Source organism: Narcine bancroftii, chromosome 9 (assembly GCF_036971445.1).
Source record: "Narcine bancroftii isolate sNarBan1 chromosome 9, sNarBan1.hap1, whole genome shotgun sequence".
Lineage (NCBI taxonomy): Eukaryota > Metazoa > Chordata > Chondrichthyes > Torpediniformes > Narcinidae > Narcine > Narcine bancroftii.
In genome coordinates, this window is record NC_091477.1 from 66646700 (window position 1) to 66671070 (window position 24371).

Sequence of the window (24371 nt, forward strand, 5' to 3'; positions counted from 1 at the left end):
ACAAACCTGATATTTGTTGTAATAAAAGTGGCTTGCATTCTCTGAGTGCCAGGTTGTTGTTGTGATGCCACTCAACGAGCTGATCTCTCTCCCTCCTGTACACCTCTGCATTGTTCTCTGTGATTCTCTCGATAACTGTGGTGTCATTGGCAAATTGTGCCTGGCCACACAGTCACGGGTGTAGTGAGCTTGGCACACATCCATGAGGTGAGGCTGTGTTGATTGTCAGTGAGGAGGAGACGTTGTTCCCAATCCATTCTGACTGTGGTCTTCCAGTCAGGAAATGAAGAATCCAATTGAAGAGGGAGGTTATCTGACCCCAGCACACTTGTTATTATATTTTACATTTTAAATCTAGACATGCAGCTTGATAACAGGCCCTTCCGGCTTATGAGCACGTGCCGCACAATTACCCCAATTGACCTACAACCCCATATGCTTTGGAGGGTGGGAGAAAGAAAGAGCACGCAGAGGAAACCCAGGCAGACACAAGGATAATGTACAAACTACTTTCAGACAGCGCCAGGTTTGACCCCGGGTCGCTGGCGCTGTAACAGCCTCGTGCTAACTATTAAGCTAAGCATTCCACCCCTCTAGACTGATCGTGCCAGTACTTCCATCCTCCCACATCCATCAGTTTAAATACTTGACTGATCATAATGGACATTGACAATGTATGATCATAGTGGTTGGGTTCCTCACTTGAAAAGTAGGGTTACCTGCATGGCCCCTTGGGTTTGAGTGGTGAAGCAGAAGCAAGAGCACAACACATACAGTACATTCCAGTCAGGTTCCTTACCCACTGTGATCCACCCTACAATTAATCTCCCTTTTCCTGAAAGCATTTGCAAGCATCTCTAGGGCATTAGACTGCTGTAGTTAGTAGAGTTAACAGCTTCAGTGGTGTAGGTTCAATCCTGGCCTGTGTGCAGCCTGTACATTGAACTTAAATTGAGGCAAAAACTTCAGTAACTGGCCCACGAGCCCATGCCACCCTGAATATGTTTTGAAGGGTGGGAGGAAAGTGATGCAACCAGAGGAAACCCACGCAGAGAGGGGGAGAATGTTCGAACACCTTACAGGCAGCGCTGGATTCAAATCCTGGTCGCTGGTGCTGTAACAGGGCTACACTAAGGCCTGCTAAGTTAACCGTGTCGTTTGTTTCTCATGTAAACATGTGGGTTTCTTCCCTCATCCTTAAAGCACAAGTATTGTGGGTGGGTTAATTGGCCACCATCATTTCCCTTGGTCTGTAGGTGAGTTGTAGAATCTGGGCAAGCAGTTGATGAGAATATGGAGAGGGTAATATAGAATTAGTGTAAATGGGAGCTTCATGTTCAGGGTGGAACTGCTGTGCCATAGAGCCAGTTCTCATGATGCATGATGCCACAAGAATACTGTTGCTTTGATGATCGTGCACAAAATACTTTTCTTGCACTTGCTCCTAACCTGTGTTTTGCATCAAGGTTCAACATCAAATCATTCCTTTCTTCCACCCACCCCCCCCCCCCCCCCCCACCTTCAGGTTCTGCAGTATAAGAAGCGGTGTGGTGAGTTGGAACAGGAGATCCTTGAGAAAACCTGTGAGTTGGAACAACAGAAGGTGTCAGTAAGTAGTTGTCACCAATATTTTACCCTCAGCAGGAGGGAGGCTTGATATTAAAAGTCAGCAGGAATGTTTGACCACTGGTGACACATGGGCTTGGGCCTGCAGCCCCTGGTGACACATAGGCTGGGGCCTGCAGCCGCTGGTGACACGCAGGCTTGGGCCTGCAGCCCTGGTGACACATAGGCTTGGGCCCCCATCCCCTGGTGACGCACAGGCTTGGGCCCCCAGCCCCTGGTGACCACAGGCTTGGGCCTGCAGCTCCTGGTGACATGCAAATATGCTTACTCTTTTCACCTACTGGGCTGTTTATGTTTTAAATGGTGATGTTTACTGAACTGTTCCCCAAGTGTATCCATGCAAGGGGTGGGATGATGTGGGGGTGGGGGGGGCTACTGAGTGACAGTCAAAGCAGGAGGAAAATATAAACGGGGTTTTGCAGAGCCAGTGACTGAAACAATATGTTGGGGTGCATTAACCTCATCATTATGACCAATCAGCACACAAATCATGGTGGTGGTTGGAGGAGCTTCCAAAAGGATTCTAAAACTGACAGTCAGGGAAATCAAAAACTAGAGGGCATAGATTTAAGTTGAGAGGGGGAAGATTAAAAAGGAGTTGAGGGGCACTATCTTCACACAGTTGGTGATGGGTATACAGATCGAGGTGTCAGAAGAGGTAATAGAGGCAGGGAGGTCCATGGATACGAAGAATTAGAGGGATATGGGCTGAGCACAGGCAAGTTAGACAAGCTTGGTCAACATGGACATTGTTGGGCTGAAGGACCTGCTTCTCTTTTGTAGAACTCAACCCAAAAGAGAGAAAGTCACAAAAAGTGAGGTAGTGAAGGAGAAGGTTCTTCACATGAGCATGGCCACACAGAAATCTGGTCATATTCCTGCCCCAATATTTATTCAGTTTTGTATGTTGCTTCTATAAAGTTCCTATGTCCCATTATTATGGTCATATTTTACAGAATGATCTGTGATAGTTTGGAGAGTTTGTGGAAATTAAGGGCTGGGGAGGATTGAGATGCTAAACCCTGATCTGAGAAATTGATTTTATACTTTCCTTTAACATAATGCAGATGGTACGAAGGTTGGTGGAGGAGCAGGTAGTGTTGAGGAAACAAGGAGGCAGAGAAGTAGCAAATTAAATAAAATGTCAGGAAATGTACGGGTATGCACTTTGAACCTAGAAAATTACAGCACAGTACAGGCCCTACAGCTCAAGATGTTGAGCCAATTTATATATACCTAAAAAATCCTAAACCCTCCTGTGATAGTACAGATTCTATCACCAATGTGTCTATGTAGAGATGGTAGTGTAGGATGACTGTGATTGGCTGAGAGTGTATCCGCACCTACTGGCAGGTCTTAAAGGATTGCTCCTCGCCAGATCAGGTCATTCTGGATTGGTTGACCTACTAGTGACATGCTCCAGTCTTTTAGTTAATAAAAGCCTTGGTTTGGATCAACAAGTTTTTGGTTCTTTCGATGGACTCTACACCTCCCTACCTCATAACCCTTCTCTTTCCTTTCATCCACATGCCTGTTTAAGAGTTTCTTAAATGTCCCTTTTGTTCCAGCCTCTACCACTACTCCAGGAAAAGCATTGAGCGACTCTCTGTGTGGAAAAACTTACCCCTGATGTCTCCTCTAAACCTTCCTCATCCAATTTGTTCAGATGTCCTCTGGTGTTTACTATTCTGGACCTGTGAAAATGGTCTACCTTATCTTTCCTTCTCATAATCTTGTACACCTCCATTAAGTTGCCTCTCATCCTTCTTTGCTCCAAAGAGAAAAGTCCCAGTTCTGCTAATCTTGCCTCATAAGACATATTTTATAATCCAGGCAATATCCTGAAAAGAAAATCCCCTCTGTACCCTCTCTTTAGCTTCCACATCCTTCCCGCATTGAGGTAACCAGAACTGAACACAGTATTCTAAATGAGATCTCACCAGAGATTTATAGAGCTGCAACATCACCTCATGACTCAACCCTCAGATAAATGAAGCCCACCATTCCATAAGCCTTCTTAATTATTCTAATGACCTGCACAGTGACCTTGAGAGATGTATGGATTTGGACTCTGTTCTTCCATACTGTTAAGTTTCCGAGTATTAACCTTGCCTTCAAGTTTGACTTTACACCTCCAACATGGGAGTTCAACTGGATTGAACTCCATCTTTCACTTTTCCATCCAACTCTGAATCCTGTTGTAAGCTATTACAACCTTTAATATTATCCACAATCCTTTAACCTTCGTATTATTCACAAACATACTGACCCATCACTCTACATCTTCATCCAGGTCATTGATAAAAATCACAAAGAGGAGGGGTCCCAGAACAGATCCTTGCAGAACTCCATGAGTCACTGACCTCCAGGAAGAATACTTTCTGTTCACTACTACTCTGTTCTCTACAGGCAAGCCAATTCTGAATCCACATTGCCAAGTTTCCATTGATCCATGCCTAATGACTTTCTGAACAGGTCTCTCACAGGGGACATTGTTAAATGTCTTACTAAAATCCATATACATCACACTCTACCTTCATCAATTTCTTTTTTTACACCTCTTCAAAAGACTCAATTAAGCTTGTTTGGCACAACCTTCTCACAAAGCCATGATGACTGTCCCTGAGAAGACTTTACTTCTCCAAATGCATTTAAATCCTGTCCTTAACAATCCTCTCTAATAGTTTTTGCACCATTGATGTTAGCCTCACTGGTCTCTAATTCCCAGGATTCTCTCGATGAACTTATTTAACCACATTTGCCCATTCTCCACTCCCTCCAGCACCTCCCCTCTGGCAAAGGAGGATGTAAAGATTATTGCCAAAGTCCCAGCCATCTCTTCACTTCCCACAGCAATCTGGATTTTATCTTGTCTGGTCCCAGGGACTTATCAATCCTAATGTTTTTAAGAAGAGCCAACATCTCCTCTTTCCTAATCTCAACATGGTTCAACGCATATGTTTGTTGTACTCTGGCTTCACCTGGACCAAAGATCTTTATTCTGGTGAATACTAAACCAAATTATTCATTTATTACTCTCCAACCTCCTCCACCTCCAGGCACATGTTATCTCCTTTATCATTAAGCAGCCCTACCATCTGTTCGTCTGTTCTTCATATATGCATAGAACTCCTTCAAGTTTTCCTTAACATTGCCTGCCTAGGACTATTATGCCCCCTCCCAATTCTCCTAACTGTTTCCCTAATTTCCTTCCTGGCTACCATACAGCCTGGGTACCATTTTGGTGGAAAAAATAAATGGGCAGTCTGTTTTTTTTAAATGGGGAGAAAATTGGAAATACCGATGTAAAGGGGCCTGGGAGTCCTCGTGCAGGATAGGCTGAAGGTAAACTTGCATGGTGAAGAAGGCAAATGCAAAGCTGGCATGAATTTTGAGAGGAATAGAATATAATGGCAGAGATGTGATGGCACTGGTGAGACCTCACGTGGAGTATCGTGAGCACTTTTAGGTTCCTCATTTAAGAAAAGATGTGCTGACATTGGAGAGGGTTCAGGCAAGGTTCACTAGGATGATTCCGAGATGAAAGGGTTATCATATGAAGAGCTTTTGACAGCTCTTGGCCTGTATTCATTGGAATTTAGGAGAATGAAGGTGGATAGTATTGAAACATTTTAAATGTTGAAATGTGTAGACAGAATAGATATAGAAAATTGTTGGTTCCCATGTTGGGAGAGTCTGGGACAAGAGGGTCCAGCTTTAAGATTGAAAGCTGTCCACAAAGAACGGAGATGTTTAGGAATTTCTTCAGCCACAGGCTAGTAAATCTGTGGAGTTTATTGCCACAGGCAGTTGTGGAGGCCAGGTCATTGGGTGTATTTAAGCCAAAGATTGATACTTTCTTGATTAGACAGGGTAACAATGGTTATGGGGAGAAAGTCAGACAGTGCGGCTGTGGGAAAATGGATCACCTCATGGTTAAATGGAGGGGCAGACTCGATGGGCTGAATAGCCTATTTCTGCTCCTATGCCTTATGCTCTTAATATATATCCTCCTCTCCTTCATGAAGGAGGTGTATGAAAAACAATGGTGGCCATTTTAGGAGATGGTGGATGTTAGTGGCAGGTAATTATTGGAAGTTGTTCTAAGAGATTGGATATTCAATTATTTGGATAGCCAGAAACTGATTAGGGATAGACAACGTGGTATTGTGTATGATAGGTCACGTTTAACCAATCTTATAGAGTTTCCGATGAGATTACCTGGAATATTGATGAAGAAAAGGCTGTAGATGCTGTCTATTTGGACTTTAGTAAGGCCTTTGACAAGATCCCATGTTGGAGGTTAGTCAGGAAGGTTTAGACATCAGGCATTTATGGTGAAGTAGTGAACTCCATTTAAAAATGGTTGTATGGGAGAAGCCAGAGAGTAGTCGTGGATGATTGTGTCTCAGACTGGAGGCCTGTGGCTAGTGGTGTGTCTCAGGATTGGTGCCGGGACCAGTGTTGTTTGTCATTTATATCAATGATGATATTTTGCAGATGACACTAAGATTAGGGGTATTGTGGAGGGATCTGGACCAGCTGGAATAATGTGTTGAAAAATAGCAGATGAAATTTAATGCAGACAAGTGTGAGGTGTTGCATTTTGAAAGGACAGGTCATGAAAGGACATACATGGTAAATGGTAGGGGACTGAAGAGTGTGCACAGATACATAATTCCCTGAAAGTGGTGTCACAGGTGAATAGGGTTATAAAGAGAGCTTTTGGCAAATTGGCCTTCAAAATGAACCGGGCTGAAGGTCAATCAGGTGTAATTGGGCGGCATGGGCTCATGTACCAAAATGGCCTGTTACTGTACTGTATGTCTAAATTAAAAATTTATCAATCAATCAACGTCTGACCACATATATGTCCATGCTCCCATAAGGTTATAATAGATTATCATTGCCTATTTCTGTATTTATGGTGTGCATATTTTTAGGTTGCAAATTGATATCAGTATGAGTTAATGATTTAATTGAAACAAAGCAATTATCCAGTTACGTCTGCTATGTCCCATTCTCTGAGCAGAGAACAGGACATAGTAGACGTAACCAGATAATATGGTGTTCACACAATGTCCAAATTGCATAACATTCTATTTTACAGAACATATCATGGACATTAAGCGACACATGGCTATATTGAGTTTGGATGTTATGGTAAAGTTGTTTAAGATATTGGTGAGGCCAAATTTGGAGTATTTTGTGCAATTTTGGTCATCTAACTACAGGAAAGATATGAATACGATAGAAAGAGTACAGAAATGTTTTACTAGGATGTTGCCCAGACTTCAGGAACTGAGTTACAGGGAAAGGTTAAACAGGTTAGGACTTTATTCCCTGAAGCGTAGAAAAATGAGAGGAGATATGATAGAGGTATTCAAAATTATGAGGTGGATGGACAAGAGTAAATGAGATAGGCTTTTTTTCCACTAAGAGTAGGTGAGATACAAACCTGACGACATGGGTTAAGAGTGAAAGGGGAACTTCTACACACAGAATGGTGAGAGTGTGGAACAAGCTTCCAGCTGAAGTGGTGAATGCGGGATCAATTTTAACTTTGAAGGATTTGGACAGGAACGTGGATGGGAGAAGTATGGAGGGCTATGAGCTGGATGCAGTTCAGTGGTACCAGTCAAAATGCATGGTTTGGCACAGACTAGAAGGGCTGAAGGAACCTGTTTCTGTGCTGTAATGTTCTATGGTTCTACGGCAAGGAACTGAAAACACAAAGAGTGTGTTAAAGAGGAGGCTGCTGGGTATTAAAGACAAATGTAGGAGCTGAGAACATGAGAACATAGAAGTTCTGCAGTAAGCCACAAATCGGGCCAATTTCATCATGGGCTCCAAAGTCCTGCGCAATGCAGATATCTATGTGAGGCGCTGCCTCAAGAAATCCCCTGACCCCATAAAGAAGCCCCATCACCCTGGTCACAAACTCTTCTCACTGCTACTTGAGGTCCAGTACCTCGTGGTTCAAGATGGGTTTCTTCAAAAAGATATCAGGCTCTTGAACCTCCATGTACTCTCCTAACCTTGGTCATAAACTTCTCCAGAACTACAGAAAGATCTGTCCGCGTGACAGAAATATTACTTATTTTGCAACAACTGCAGCTGTGAATATTATATTCCTTTGTGGCTGAAGCACATTATAATTTCAGTGCATCTGTTTATCATGGAATCATTGAACATTAGTCTGTGCCAAACTTTTATTCTGCCGAGTACTACTGAATTACAACCCTCCATACTCCTCCCATCCATGTGCATGTCCAAATACTTCTTAAAAGTTAAAATTGAGCCCGCAGCACAGTAACAGGCTATTTTGACTCACGAGTCTGTGGCTCCCAATTTAAACCCCTTTAATCTGGTATGTTTTGAATAGTGGGAGGAAACCAGAGCCCCTGGTGAAAACCCATGCAGCCATGGTTTTCCTTTAAACTTCTACCCTTTCACCCTTAGCCCTTGTCCTCTGGTTTGTATTTCACCTAACCTCAGTGGAAAGCCTAGCTGCATTTACTCTGTCTATACATCTCATAATCTATGAAATTTCCCCTCATTCTTCTATGATCCAGAGAATAAAGTCCTAACCTATTTAATCTTTCCCTGAAGTCCTGGCAACATTCTAATAAATCTTCTCTGCACTTTCAAACTTATTGATATCTTTCCTGTAGTTAGGTGACCAAAACTGCACATAATACACCAAATTTAGCCTCACCAATGTTTTATACTCATTACCATATCATCCCAACTCCTATTCTCAATACTTGGTTTATGAAAGTCAAAGCTCTCATTACAACCCTATACACCTGTGACACAACTTTCAGGGAATTATGTATGTGTATTCCCAGATCCCTCCGTTCTACTGCACTCCATAGTGCCCTGCCTTTACTATATATGTCCTACCTTGGTTTGTCCTTCCAAAATGCAACACCCCACATTTGTCTGCATTAAATTCCATTTGCCATTTTTCAGCATATTTATCCAGCTGGTCCAGATCACTATGCGTGCATTGAAAGCCTTCCTCGCTGTCCACAACGGCTCAAATCTTTGTGTTGCCTGTAAACTTGCTGATCTAATTTATGACATTATAATCCAGATTATTGATATAGAAGACAAACAACAATGGTCCCAGCACCGATGTCTAGGCACAGCACGAGTCACATGCATTCAGTCTGAGAAGCAATCATCCATTACTACTCTCTATCTTCTCCCTCAGAGCCAATGTCGTATCCATTTTACTACCTCACCATGAATACCAAGCGTCTGAACCTTCCTGATGAACCGCTCATGTGGGACTTTGTAAAAGATCTTGCCAAAGTCCATATAGACAACTTCCACAGCCTTTCCTTCATCAAATTTCCTGATAATCTGAAAAAACTCTCTAAGGTTGATTAAACATGACCGACCAGTCACAAAGCAATATTGACTGTAGCGGGCCAAGCAACCATGTGGTTAGATGGGCCGAATCACCGCCCCAGTCATCCAACACAAGATGGTGCAGGCCCCCTTCCCTTCCAAGGAGAAGCCCGCGGTTGGTGACACGTGTTGCCCAGGGGATGGCGCTGCTTCCATGTTGTGCGCCTCTGAACATAGAGTGACACCACGACATGCTGACATCACTTCCTAAGGCTAGCATGCATCTCACAGGAAGTGGGCGGTCACCTCAAGCAGCACGAGAAATTCAAAATAAAGTTCAGTTACTGGTTCACCTCGCGCTGTGTGGAATTTTCTCATCTCTTGCGCTGCCATCAGCAGATACTACATTACAAAGTTTAAAGATAAATTTCTCATGCTCAAACTTCCTTCACATCTTGTCGAATGAGAGAAAGCAGTTAGGCTGGGAGGATATTATGATATATTACATCATAGTCACTATGGTAACACTACAAACAATAGTTCTTTTAAAGAGACAGGCACAAAATTAACTAAGAAACAAAAAACACACGGTTTTTACCTTTACGACACTCACCATTCCATAATTTCCCTGGTTACCTTTGGAGTGTTTTTAAAACAACGGAACAACATGAGCTACCCTCCAATCTCTGACACCACCACTCATGGCTAAGGACATTTTAAATATTTTTGAAATTTCTAAACAAGCCTCTCTCAAGGTCCAAGGGAGTATCTTGTCAGGCCCTGAGGATTTATCCACCCTTATTTGCTTTAAGACAGCAAACACCTTCTTCTCTTTAATATGTATAGGTTCTATGGCCTCCCTGCTTGTTTTCCTTACTTCCCTAAACACTATGCCAGTTTTCTGAGTAAATACTGATGCAAAAAAAAAGTATTTAAGATCTACTTCATCTCTTCTGGCTCCATACATAGTCAACCACTCTTATCTTCAAGGGGACCAACTTTGTTCCCTACTATCCTTTTGTCTTTATATATCTATAGAAACCCTTAGGATTTTCCTTCACATTGTCTGTTAAAGCAATCTCATGTTTTCTTTTAGCCTTCCTGATTTCCTTGTAAAGTTTTTTTCTGTGGCGGCGTACATCCTCATGGTGAACCAGCCCCGCTTGTATCGCCACGTGTCGGGGTAGCCATGGGGAAATGGCGTAATCAGAGGTTTCTCTCTGACTCCAGCCTCCCTTCCAGCCCGCACCCTGGGCAGCGATGATTATGTCACAATGCACCAGGTGAGTGAGCTCATGCTGCCCTTATAGGGGTGGGCTGAATATGAATAAAAGCTGTTGTTAATGACCCTCAATGAGGTGGCTGTGTTTCTTCCACTGCTCACACCGTCACATTTCTTTCATTTTTTATACTCCTCAACCACCCCATTTGCTCCATGTTTCCTATACCTCCTCTACACCTCTCTCTCCTTCTGAACCAGATCCCCAATGTCCCTTGAAAAACAAGCTTCCCTATGCCTGCTAATCCTGACAGGAATCTCCTCAGAAGGGAAGGGCCATCTTGTGTTGGATGACTGGGGTGGCGATTCGACCCATCTAACCACACGGTTGCTTGGCCTGCTACAGTATCTATATATATCTTTGCGATTTTATAGCAGCCTTTAGCTATTGCTTTTGTTATGACAACTTCTCAATAATTAGGATCTAAAGGACTATCTTTATATAGTAAATACTTTGTTATTCACTGTAATGAAAGTATTGTTGCAAAGCGATGCAAAATGTTTATCTATTCTATCAACGAACTAAAACTACATAAAGTAACAGCCACAGAATTTGATGTATTGGATTAAAGAGATAGAAATTTTGGTTATCACAGCTCATGCTTTGGAAGAAGATACTTTGAAATTAGGATATTTTAGAGTAAGGAAAGTGTCATCTACAAGTGTGATGTCAGTTATAGGTAAATTATTGGAAGGTGTTAACATAGGAACATAGGAAGTAGGAACAGGAGTAGGCCAAAAATGGCCCATCGAGCCTGCTCCGCCATTCAATATGACCATGGCTGATCTAATTTATGACCTAACTCCACCTACCTGCCTTCTCCCCATATCCCCTAATTCTGAGAGATAGAATTTACAAGTATTTTGATAGTATTTAATCCTGACACTGACATTTAATCCTGACACTGTACGTTCCTGACAGCAACAAACAAACTCTGTACTCTCAAAACTTCACCTTTAAAGGTCTGCCACTTACTGAACACATCCTTGCCTGAAAACAACTATTCTCAATCTGTGCATTCAAGATCCTTTCTGAATTCCTCAAAATTGGTCTTTCTCCAATTTAAAAAACTCTATCCAAGGACCAGACATTTCCTTCTTTATAATTAACTTGAAACTAATGTCATTATGATCACTGGACTTAGAATGTTCTACACATACTTCTGTCACCTGTCCCTAATAGGAGATTCATATTCCCATCTCTCTCGCTGGTACCTCTATATCAGTGGTTTTCAACCTTTTTCTTTCCACTCACACACCACTTCAAGTGTTCCCTATGCCATCAGTGCTCTGTGATTAGTAAGAGATTACTTAAGGTGGTGTGTGGGTGGAAAGAAAAAGTTTGAGAACCATTGTTTTAATTGTACCTATTTGACTTGTTATGTGCACGGTTTCATAACTCCAAAGGAAATGGGCCAATGACAATTTTTCTCAACCAAAAGATGTCAGGAACAATTGAGTCTAGAGCAGTGATTCTCAACCTTCCCTTCACACTTACACACCACCTTAAACAATCCCTTACTATTCACAGAGCACTGATAGCATAGAGATTACTTCAAGTGGTATGTCTTCTTCTTCTTTGGCTTGGCTTCGCGGACGAAGATTTATGGAGGGGGTAAAAAGTCCACGTCAGCTGCAGGCTCGTTTGTGGCTGACAAGTCCGATGCGGGACAGGCAGACACGATTGCAGCGGTTGCAAGGGAAAATTGGTTGGTTGGGGTTGGGTGTTGGGATTTTCCTCCTTTGCCTTTTGTCAGTGAGGTGGGCTCTGCGGTCTTCTTCAAAGGAGGTTGCTGCCCGCCAAACTGTGAGGCGCCAAGATGCACGGTTTGAGGCGTTATCAGCCCACTGGCGGTGGTCAATGTGGCAGGCACCAAGAGATTTCTTTAGGCAGTCCTTGTACATTTTCTTTGGTGCACCTCTGTCACGGTGGCCAGTGGAGAGCTCGCCATATAATACGATCTTGGGAAGGCGATGGTCCTCCATTCTGGAGACGTGACCCAACCAGCGCAGCTGGATCTTCAGCAGCGTGGACTCGATGCTGTCGACCTCTGCCATCTCGAGTACTTCGACGTTAGGGGTGTAAGCGCTCCAATGGATGTTGAGGATGGAGCGGAGACAACGCTGGTGGAAGCGTTCTAGGAGCCGTAGGTGGTGCCGGTAGAGAACCCATGATTCGGAGCCGAACAGGAGTGTGGGTATGACAACGGCTCTGTATACGCTTATCTTTGTGAGGTTTTTCAGTTGGTTGTTTTTCCAGACTCTTTTGTGTAGTCTTCCAAAGGCGCTATTTGCCTTGGCGAGTCTGTTGGTATGTGAGTGGAAAGGAAAAGGTTGAGAACCACTGATATATTGATTTAGAAAACTTTCCTGAACACATTTTACAAACTCCAAGTCATCCAACCCTTTTACACCGTGGATGTCCCAGTCAATATGTGGAAAGTTAAAATCTCCATTATAGCAGCTGACTGCTATCTCTCCACAGATTTGCTCCTCTAATTCTCTCAGTCAATTGGGCAGTCTATAACACAACACCATTTGTGAGGTCATACTTTACCCATTCCTCAGCTCAATCCACATAACCTCACTATACAAGCCCTCTGGGCTATCCTTCTTTGAACACAGCTGTGATAGTTTTCCTGAGAAGTAATGCCTCTCATCCCCTTTTCAATGCTCTATTGTGTCTGAAACAATGGAACCCTAATTCATTGAGCTGCCAGTCCATCTGTCCTGTAACCAAGTTTCACTAATGGCCTCAATGTCATAATTCCAAGTGCCAATCCATGCTAGGGGTGATTCGCAGTCGCAAATTGGCCTACCTACCAGCGCATCTTTCAGAGAAAACTTGGGCACCTGGGAGTTACGTAGGCACATGGGACATGTGCAAACTCCATACGGAGAGTGCCAGATTGAACCTGGGTCATAAGGACACGTCTTTATTAGTTGCGCCAATGGTGCTGCCCCAGGAATTTATAGTGACAAAGAATTTGAATTCATGGCTGCTGGAAGTCACCTGCTAAGTGTGATGAGCAATAGTTCTTCAGGCTTGGTTATAGTCCACACACTGAGTGGAGAGAGAAATGTGGAAACAATCCCAGTTGGAGTTCCTGATGGAATATCTCAGTGTGTGTGAGATAAACAAATATACAGGAGAAACTTAGCAGCTCTCACAATGTTCTTCATGGCAAAACCGCAGGCAGGCGCCTCTGTTTTATTCAGTTCCTGAAGGACTCAGGCGCAAAGTTTTGTTTATGCATCTTTGCTGTAAAGAATGCTGCATGACCTGCTAAGTTTTACCAGCACGTTTGTGTATTAAACTACAATCATCTTGTCTCCAGACTTTGTTTCACTGAGTGTTTGCAACTTGCATTTATACTTGTCATGGGACAGTTTGAGGGATCCATGTTCAGACACAAGGAACAGTAGCATGGAAGTAACTAAAAAATGGATAATGTGACACCAGGAACAGAAGGAAGCAAAGTCAATGTAGGTGCAGAGAACTAATGCTCATGCTGACAACCAGGTTCGTAGTGAGGCATCATCCGATAAAAGCACTACTGTCTCCCTCATTCTTGCAAGTCTCTATGCATGGTTGTCAGTGTTTGGCCACTGTTGTTGATTTTTAGTTACAGAACCGCATTGAGACAACAGCATCCCACTTAAAGAGACCAGAATATGAGCATGACATGGAACTGGAGACCATCCTCATTCACCTGGAAGAAGAACAGCAGAGGTCAGTATTCTGCTTTCATCCTCTGTTCCTGGAAATAGTGCCCAGCGTTCGACAGTGCGGTGGTGCACACAGTCACTCTCGATTGTTGCTCAGGGGCAGGAAAAAGGCTGGGGTCAGCTATTAATGAGATAGGGCCGCACGGTTGGCATAGCAGAGAGCACGATGATGTTACAGGGCCAGCGATAGGGACCGGGCTTTGAATCCCGGGCTGTCAGTAAGGAGTTTGTACATTCTCCCCGTGTCTGCTTAGGTTTTCCCCAGGGGCTCTCACCATTTGCGATGAACCGGGGATGGAGGTTCATTTGAGATGGAAGGGGCTGTTACTGTGCCAACAAAAAAAAACATCAATGGCCAAATCAAGACTGGGGACTTTTTTTGGGCAAATATGATTTGTATTTTTTGAGGTAAGAAGTGGAAAAACAAGTGGGAAATCAATGAAAATTGAATTTGGAACTTCATTGAGGTACAACAGAAGAGAATTATGATTAGGATATATAGAATTCAGGGTTATAAACAAATGACAATAATATGGATGTTTGATGAATAGAATATTAATAATTGGGTTATTTTCAGGTTGTGAGGGTATGAGATGGATTGGTAACTGGGGCCACTGCTGTTCACTATCTATATCAATGGTTTAAATCAGTGGTTCTCAACCTTTTTCTTTCCACTCACACACCACTTTATGTAATCTCTATGCCATTGGTGCTCTGTGATTAATAAGGGATTGCTTAAGGTGGGATGTGGATGGGAAGGAAAGGTTGAGAATCACTGCTCTATACCCAATTGTTACTGAAATATTTTGCTTGAGATAAATTGTCAATGGCCCAATTCCTTTGGAGTTATGAAACCATGCACATAATAAGTCAATGAGGTATGATTAAAACAGTGGGCTTCAAACCTTTTTCTCTCCACTCACATCCCACTTTAAGTAATCCCTTACTAATCACAGAGCACCTATGGCATAGGGATTGCTTAAGGTGGGATGTGAATGGAAAGAAAAAGTTTGAGAACCACTGGTTTAGATGAAGGAATCAGATGAATGCAAGTTGGCTAATGATATAAAGCTGGGTGGTAGTGTGGATTGTCAGAAGGGGTTTCACGAGTGAGGTAGAAGGAAGAACAGGGACTGGGTGGATAGAATGTAATGTGAAAAAAATGTGATGAGAAAGTGGAAACAGCAGAAAAGGCAGAGTTTTTAAGTGATGATAAACTGAAAAGTGTTGATATTCCAAAAGACAAAAATATTTTTATATATGAATGACTAAAAGTAAACGTGCACCAAGCAATTAGGAAGGTATTTATAGGCTTTTATTTGAAGAAGGCCTCCCATCCATTGAAGACATGAGATGCTGCCTCAAGCAGGCAACCAACATCAGAAAAGACCTCCATCACCCTGGCCATGCTCTCTTCTCCTTGCTACCTTCGGGCAGAAGATACAGAAGCCTGAAACTGAGCATCTCCATGTTCAAGGACAGTATTGTTCCCCACAGCTATCAGGCTCTTGAACCTCCCCACATTATCTTATAACCAAATAACAATTACAGCATAGAAACAGGCCAACCTAGCCCTTCTAGTGCATGCCAAACACTTTTTCCCACCTAACCCCACAACCCATAACCCTCCATTCCTTTCCCATCCATATACATATCCAACTTCTCCTTAAATGCTAATATCGAGCCTGTCTCCGCCACTTTGTCTGGAAGCTCATTCCACATACCTACCACTCTCTGATTAACAAAGATCCCCCTCACACTTCCTCTAAACTCTCAGCTCATGTCCTCTCATTTGTATCTCCCTCTTTCTTAAAGGAAAAAGCCTCTTCATGTCAACTCTATGCCCCTAATAATTTTAAATGCCTCAATCAAATCCCCTCTCAAACTTCTATACTCCAAAGACCTAACTTATTTAATCTTTCCAAATAATTTAGGTCCTGTAACCCTGGCAACATTCTAGTGAATCTTCTCTGCATTCTCTCCAATTTGTTGATATTTTTCCTATACTTTGGTGACTAAAACTGAAACTATAGACAATTGTTCAAGTTTGGCCTCACCAATGCCTTGTACAATTTTAACATAATATTCGTAGCTCTTATACACAATGCTCTGATTTATAAAGGCCAACATACCATAAGCTTTCTTCACTACCCTATCTACATGTGACTTCACTTTCAGGGAACTATTTACCATTATTCCTTGATCCCTCTGTTCTACTGCACTTTTCAATACCCGACTATTCACCTTGCCTATTTTTGATTAGCCCTCCGAACCAAAATGTAACACCTCACACTTATCTGCATTAAACTCCATTTGCCATCTTTCAGCCCACTCTTCTAACTGGCCTCAATCCCTCTGCAGCTTTGAAGCCCTTCCTCACTATCCACAGCCCCATCTACCTTAGTAACATCCACATACTTGCTAATCCACTTTACCACCTGTTCACCAGATCATTAATGTCTATGACAGACAGTAATAGACAATATATTGAACCCTGAAGCACACCACTAGTCACTGGTTTCCAATCTGACAAACAGTTATCTACTACTTCTCTCTGGCATCTTCCATTCAACCATTGTTGAATCCATTTTACTACTTCAATGTGAATACCTAATAATTGAACCTTCCTAACTAACCTTCTCCCTGAGAAACCTTATCAAAGGCCTTACTAAAGTCCACATACACAACATCCATTGCCTTACCCTCATCAACTTTCCTAGTAACCACCTCAAAAAATTCATAGTTTGTCAACCATGATCTTCCCTTCACAATTTCAAGTTGACTGTTCCTAATCAAACCCAGCCTATCCAAATATTTATATATACCACCTCTAAGAATACTTTCTATTAACTTACCCACCACTGACATCAAACTTACAGGTCTATAATTACTAGATTTATTCCTAGCACTTTTATTTAACAATGGAACTACATGAACCACACTCCAATCCTCCGGCACCATTCTCATTACTAATGACATTTTAAATATCCCCGTCAAAGCCCCTGCAATTTCTAAACTTAGGGAATATCTTATCAGGATATCAGGATCTGGAGACTTATCCACCTTTATTTTCCTTAAATGCAACCAAACTTCCTCTTCTTTAATTATGTTTCCATAACTTCCCTACTTACTTTCCTTACATTACACAGATCAATATCCTTCTCCTTAGCAAGTCCTGAAGAAAAAAACGTATCCAAATCTCCCCCTCTCCTTTGGCTACACACATAGCCATCCACACCCCTCCTCTAGGGGACCAATTTTATCCCTCTTTATCCTTTTCCCCATCATATATCTGTAGAAAACCCTTTGGATTTATTTTCATCTTACTTGACAAAACAACCTCCTCTCTCCTCTTAGCCTTTCTAATTTCCTTAAGATTCTTTTTATATTCTTTATATTCCTCTAACTCCTCATGTACCTTATGTTGTCTATACCTTTTATATACCTCTCTCTTTTTCTGAACCATATTTCCAATAATCCTTAAGAATGAAGGCTCCATAAAACTTTTAATCTTTCCTTCCATCCTGACAGGAACATACCTTCTTTGCACCCTTAAAATTTCACCTTTGAATGCTCTCCATTTTCCTTCTACATCCTTTCCAAAAAAACATCTATCCCAGTCCACACCTTCCATATCCATTCTCATTTCCTCAAAATTAGCCTTTCTCCAATTAAAAATCTCAACACTGGGTCCAGACCTATCTTCCTCCATAATTATGTTGGAGTCAATACTATTGCGATCACTGGGCCCAAGGTGTTCCCAGGAGCGGCTGTGACACACGAGCAACAGTGAAGGGACCAGCTGAACCGCGATGAGCCAAAATTGAGTGGAATTGTCCTTGACCCGTACGTTTGGTTGCCGTGATTTGACGGCCGTGAGGGGAAGGACCTTCTTTCCTAAACGTGTTTCTTGGCCCTAGGGAGGGAAGCACACTAACTTCCACTCCAGTGTGGAACAAGAACCAATGACCCGAGTGCTGATCCCAGAGGAAAATGTGGCTGTCCTTGTGGTCAGTCGTCATGGCCACTACTGATGGCCGGCCTCGGCGTTTCCTGAATGCGTGCAGGGCGGAACGGCAGGAGTGGGCGTCAGCTCCCTATCTCTGATGGTAAAAGCACCACTACTCTCTGTCTGTGCTGTGTCCAGCCAAGTCTGATGTCGCACCGCTATCCGCAGAGGGCAGGGTTTGTGCTCTTTGCCAAGGCACCATTACTGCTCAACCAAAGTTCCTTCAGGCTACTTAACATGCCACAACTCATCAGCATGGGCTGCTAGATGATAAGGGTCACTAAAGTCATCATCTGCAAGCAGCAAATGGATGTCTTCTAGTATTTGCTCGAGAAAAAGCTGCTCGAAGAGTCAATTCATTAATTCATTCTCGTTCATTACTTCAGAAGGAGTGTGGTCACCCAGGCCGTCCATAGAAGTTGTGCTGCCATGTGGTGTTGGGAAAGGCCAAAAATATGTATGAGCAGAACTTTGATGGTTTCATACCTGTTGTTGGCTGGAGGCTAGAGTAAGAAATCGACACTATGCCCCGTGGAGTATTGATCCAGCAATGCAATGACATCGTAATACTTTGTTACATCAGCAGTAATGCGGCATAGATATAACTGGCCTCAGCCTGCTTGAACCAGGTCTGTGGCTGCAAGGTCCAAAATACTGAAGGTTTCAGTGCAACGGCATTCTGTGCATCCGGAGTGGGGTCAAAAATGTCATTTTGACCATCGGGGTCACCCAGTGTGGTGGGCCACCACTGCAGTAGGTGGTGAAGCCACAAAGAACACAAGAGATACTATAAGCTGATGAGCTGGCTGGTTTAAAGGCGTTCTTACAGTCGCTTAAATATCTGAGATTCGAATGCTCTCATGCTATGTGACTCCCGGAAATTATGTGGCTCCCAGAAACTTTAGCATCGTTTGTCCCTGGGAAACACCTGGGCCCTCAAAGACCCACGACTCAGAAGTACCAGTGAGGTGCAACGATTTTTCTCCCACTCCTCAATTGTACCCACAGTGCCCCTCTAAACTATCCTTCCAAAGTATCACTGTAATACTCTCTCTAACAAGCAATGCAACACCTCCCCCTCTTGTTCCCCATGTTCTATCACATCTGAAGCAATGAAATCCTGGTATGTTTAGTTGCTGATCAAACCCACCCCTCCCCCACCCGCAGCCATGTTTCACTAATGGCGACCCCATCATAATTCCTTAACCATATAACTCTTCCAAGACCACCAAAGATTTTCCGCACAACTGACAGCAGGTTTTTTTCCCCACAACTGGCCACCTGTAAATATTTTTATTACTTTTCTCTTCCTTTTATATATTCTTTTCATTTTATGTATTAATTAAACAACCATACTTCATTTTACAAATACTTGAATTACAAAAATTCACTTTTACAAAGAGATCTGTGTTTGCTTTTATGAAAGGTTTTGAATGGGTTTTCATGTTTTTGAAAACAGCCTTCAATAGCAGTGAATAGATCTTCACTTCACACCATTTCCACATACAAAAGGTCTCCTAGGAAGGCTCCAGTTTTGTAAAGCGGGGTATACCCATATTTAAATTGTTAATGTTTTACACATCTGGGAAAGTGCAACAACTAAGACTTTAATTGCATCTGTACATTGCACTGATGCATGACGATCAACATTTGATTCAGAAGCGAAGGGGTTTGCCCAAGGTTACAAACTTGAGTTTAAAAAAATCACAATAATTGGTGCCTTAAAACCAAACCATTAGATAGAATAAATTAGAATTTAAAAAAAAATAGGTAAAAGTTTTAAATTTTAAATTTAAGTTAAATTTCAATTCAATTAAATTTAGACATACAGCATGGTAACAGGCCATTTTGGCCCACACGTCTGTGCCGCCCAATTTATCTACATCCTTGGTACATTTTGAGTGGTGGGAGGAAATCAGACCCCCTGGGGAAAACCCTCACAGACACAGGGAGAACATGCAAATTCTTTACAGACAGCACAGGATTCAAACCCCAGTGCCGATCACTGGCGCTGAAACAGTGTTGCGCTAACCACTACACCAACCATGCTTCCCACAGATATTTTATTAAATTGTACAAATTATCTCAGACATGTCAGTGTAGCTGTTACTGTTGTGAGAAGCAATACTTTTTTTTATTTTTTTATTTTTCACACCATAAACCACATTGTCCATGATACATACATTTTCCTTTTCAAATATATAGTGTCATTTTCTTCCCCCCCTCCCATCCGACCCTCCCTACCTCCCCCCCACCCATTAATTTAAAGTACAAAATCTAAGATACATTAAACCAGTCAAACAATGTTGTCATTCAATAAAAATAAACAAGAAATTCCACTGAGTCAATTCTTTTCATTTCCTTCTCCTTTCGTTAATTTAGCTAGTGAATGTCCCCGGTAGGTTTTCTCTATTGTGTTTCATGTATGGCTCCCATAGTTGTTCAAATATTTCAATATTATTTCTTAAACTATATGTTATTTTTTCCAATGGAATACATTTATTCATTTCTATATACCATTGTTGTATTTTCAAATTATCTTCCAATTTCCAGGTTGACATAATACATTTTTTTGCTACGGCTAGAGCTATCTTAACAAATCTTTTTTGTGCACCATCCAAATCAATTCCAAATTCTTTGTTTTTTATGTTACTTAGGAGGAAAATCTCTGGGTTTTTTGGTATATTGTTTTCTGTAATTTTATTTAATATCTGGTTTAGATCTTCCCAAAATTTTTCTACTTTCTCACACGTCCAGATTGCATGAATTGTTGTTCCCATTTCTTTTTTACAACGAAAACATCTGTCAGATACTGTTGGGTCCCATTTATTTAACTTTTGAGGTGTAATGTATAGCCTGTGTATCCAGTTATATTGTATCATATGTAACCTCGTATCTATTGTATTTCTCATCGTTCCAGAACATAACTTCTCCCATGTTTCCTTTTTTATCTTTATATTTAAATCTTGTTCCCATTTTTGTTTAGTTTTACCATTTCTTTCCTCATTCTCCTTTTCTTGCAGTTTAATATACATATTTGTTATAAATCTTTTGATTATCATTGTATCTGTATTCAGATATTCAAAGTTACTTCCCTCTGGTAACCTCAGACTGCTTCCTAATTTGTCCTTCAAGTAGGATCTCAATTGGTAATATGCCAGCACTGTATCTTGAGTTATATTATATTTATCTTTCATTTGTTCAAAGGATAATAATCTATTTCCTGAAAAACAATTTTCTATTCTTTTGATCCCTTTTTTCTCCCATTCTCTAAAGGAAAGGTTATCTATTGTAAAACGGAGTAACTGATTTTGCGTCAATATTAGTTTTGGTAATTGGTAGTTTGTTTTATTCCTTTCTACATGAATCTTCTTCCAAATATTGAGTAGATGATGTAATACTGGAGAACTTCTACGTTGTACCAATTTTTCATCCCATTTATATAATATGTGTTCAGGTATCTTTTCCCCTATTTTATCTAGTTCTAATCTAGTCTAATCTGGCTTTTCCCTTGTTTGGTAAAAATCTGATAGGTATCTTAATTGTGCAGCTCTATAATAATTTTTAAAGTTTGGCAGTTGTAAGCCTCCTTGTTTATACCATTCTGTTAATTTATCTAGTGCTATCCTCGGTTTCCCCCCTTTCCATAAAAATTTCCTTATTATTTTCTTTAACTCCTTGAAGAATTTCTCTGTCAAGTGTATTGGCAATGCCTGAAATAGGTATAATATCCTTGGGAAAATGTTCATTTTAATACAGTTTATCCTTCCTATTAGTGTTAATGGTAAATCTTTCCAATGCTCTAAATCGTCCTGTAATTTTTTCATGAGTTTATATAGATGGCCGAGATTTTTATTTATTTGTATACCTAGGTATCTTATTGCTTGCATTTGCCATCTGAATGGTGATTCCTTCTTAAATTTTGAGAAATCCGCATTATTCATTGGCATTGCTTCACTTTTATTTACGTTAATCTTGTAACCCGACACTTCTCCATATTCCTTCAATATCTTATATAATTCTTTTGTTGATAGTTCTGGTTCTGTTAAGTATACTATAACATCATCCGCAAATAAACTGATTTTATATTCCTTGTCTTTTATTTTTATCCCTTTTATATTATTTTCTGTTCTTATCAATTCTGCTAGTGGTTCTATAGCTAACGCGAACAATAAGGGTGATAGTGGGCATCCCTGCCGTGTTGACCTGCTTAAGTTAAATTGCTTTGATATATATCCATTTACTGTCTCTTTCGCCAATGGCCCCTTATATAATACTTTAATCCACCTCACTGACAAAAGGCAAAGGAGGAAAAACCCAACACCCAACCCCAACCAACCAATTTTCCCCTGCAACCGTGTCTGCCTGTCCCGCATCGGACTTGTCAGCCACAAACGTGCCTGCAGCTGACGTGGACATTTACCCCCTCCATAAATCTTCATCCGCGAAGCCAAGCCAAAGAAAGAAGAATCCAATTAATATACTTCTCTGTTAAACTGAATTTTTGCAATACTTTGAATAAATAATTCCATTCTACTCTGTCAAAGACCTTCTCTGCGTCTAAAGCAACTGCTACTGTTGGCGCATGAATTTCCCTTCTACTGCATGAATTAAGTTAATAAATTTACAAATATTGTCTGTTGTGCGTCTTTTTTTAATAAATCCAGTTGGGTCTAGATTTACCATTTTAGGTACATACTCTGCTAATCTGTTTGCTAATAGTTTAGCTATTATCTTATAATCTGTGTTAAGTAATGATATTGGTCTATATGACGTTGGTGCGAGTGGATCTCTCCCTTGCTTTAGTGTTACTGTAATTATTGCTGTTTTACATGAATCTGGTAAGCTTTGTGTTTTATCAATCTGGTTGATTACTTCCAGGAGGGGAGGAATTAATAAATCTTTAAATGTTTTATAGAATTCTATTGGGAATCCATCCTCTCCTGGTATTTTATTATTTGGTAATTTTTTTTATTATCTCTTGTATTTCTACTATTTCAAATGGATCTATTAATTTATTTTGTTCCTGTATTTATAATTTTGGTAGTTCAATTTTAGTTAAAAATTCATCTATTTTGTCTTCTTTCCCTTCGTTTTCAGTTTGGTATAATTGTTCATAGAATTCTCTAAAGTTTTCCTTGATCTCCATTGGATTATATGTGATTTGTTTGTCTTTTTTCCTTGATGCCAATACCATTTTCTTAGCTTGTTCTGTCTTAAGCTGCCATGCTAGAATTTTGTGCGTTTTTTCCCCTAGTTCATAATATTTCTGTTTTGTCTTCATTATGTTCTTCTCCACCTTATATGTTTGTAGTGTTTCATATTTTATTGTTTTATCTGCCAATTCTCTTCTTTAAGTTGTATCTTCCTTCATTGCTAATTATTTTTCTATATTTACTATTTCCCTTTCCAACTGCTCTGTTTCCTGATTATAGTCCTTCTTCATCTTGGTTACATAACTTATTATTTGCCCTCTGATGAATGCTTTCATTGCATCCTATAGTATAAACTTATCTTTCACTGATTCCGTATTTATTTCAAAGTACATTTTAATTTGTCTTTCAATGAATTCTCTAAAATCCTGCCTTTTAAGTAGCATGGAGTTTAATCTCCATCTATACATTCTTGGAGGGATGTCCTCTAACTCTATTGTCAATATCAAGGGTGAATTGTCCGATAATATTCTAGCTTTATATTCTGTTTTTCTTACTCTATCTTGCATATGAGCTGATAACAAAAATAGGTCTATTCTTGAGTATGTTTTATGACTACCCGAATAATATGAATATTCCTTTTCCTTTGGGTGTTGTTTCCTCCATATATCCAAAATTTGCATTTCTTCCATCGATTTAATTATAAATTTGGTTACTTTGTTCTTTCTGTTAATTTTTTTCCCAGTTTTGTCCATATTTGAATCCAAATTCAGGTTGAAATCCCCTCCTATTAATATGTTCCCTTGTGTATCTGCTATCTTCAAAAAAATATCTTGCATAAACTTTTGATCTTCTTCGTTAGGTGAATATACATTGAGTAGATTCCAAAACTTCGAATATATCTGACATTTTATCATTACATATCTCCCTGCTGGATCTATTATTTCCTCTTCTATTTTAATTGGCACATTTTTACTAATTAATATAGCTACTCATCTTGCTTTTGAATTATATGACGCTGCTGTTACATGTCCTACCCAATCTCTCTTTAATTTCTTTTGCTCCAATTCAGTTAAATGTGTTTCTTGCACAAATGCTATATTAATTTTTTCTTTTTTCAGTAAATTTAGCAGTTTTTTCCTTTTATAACATAACATAACATAACATAACAATTACAGCACGGAAACAGGCCATTAGGCCCTTCTAGTCCGCACCG

At 40.7% G+C, this 24371-nt stretch overlaps 1 protein-coding gene across 1 annotated transcript in view; it reads left to right on the forward strand.

The window, feature by feature from the left end:
* The window catches only part of LOC138742224 (rootletin-like), a 375547-nt gene that overhangs the window by 137939 nt on the left and 213237 nt on the right, over positions 1–24371 (forward strand). Inside the window, exons 5-6 of the mRNA XM_069896335.1 lie at positions 1526–1609; positions 13891–13997. Of these exons, the coding sequence (XP_069752436.1) occupies positions 1526–1609; positions 13891–13997 (191 nt within the window). The remainder of the gene's footprint in view (positions 1–1525; positions 1610–13890; positions 13998–24371) is intronic.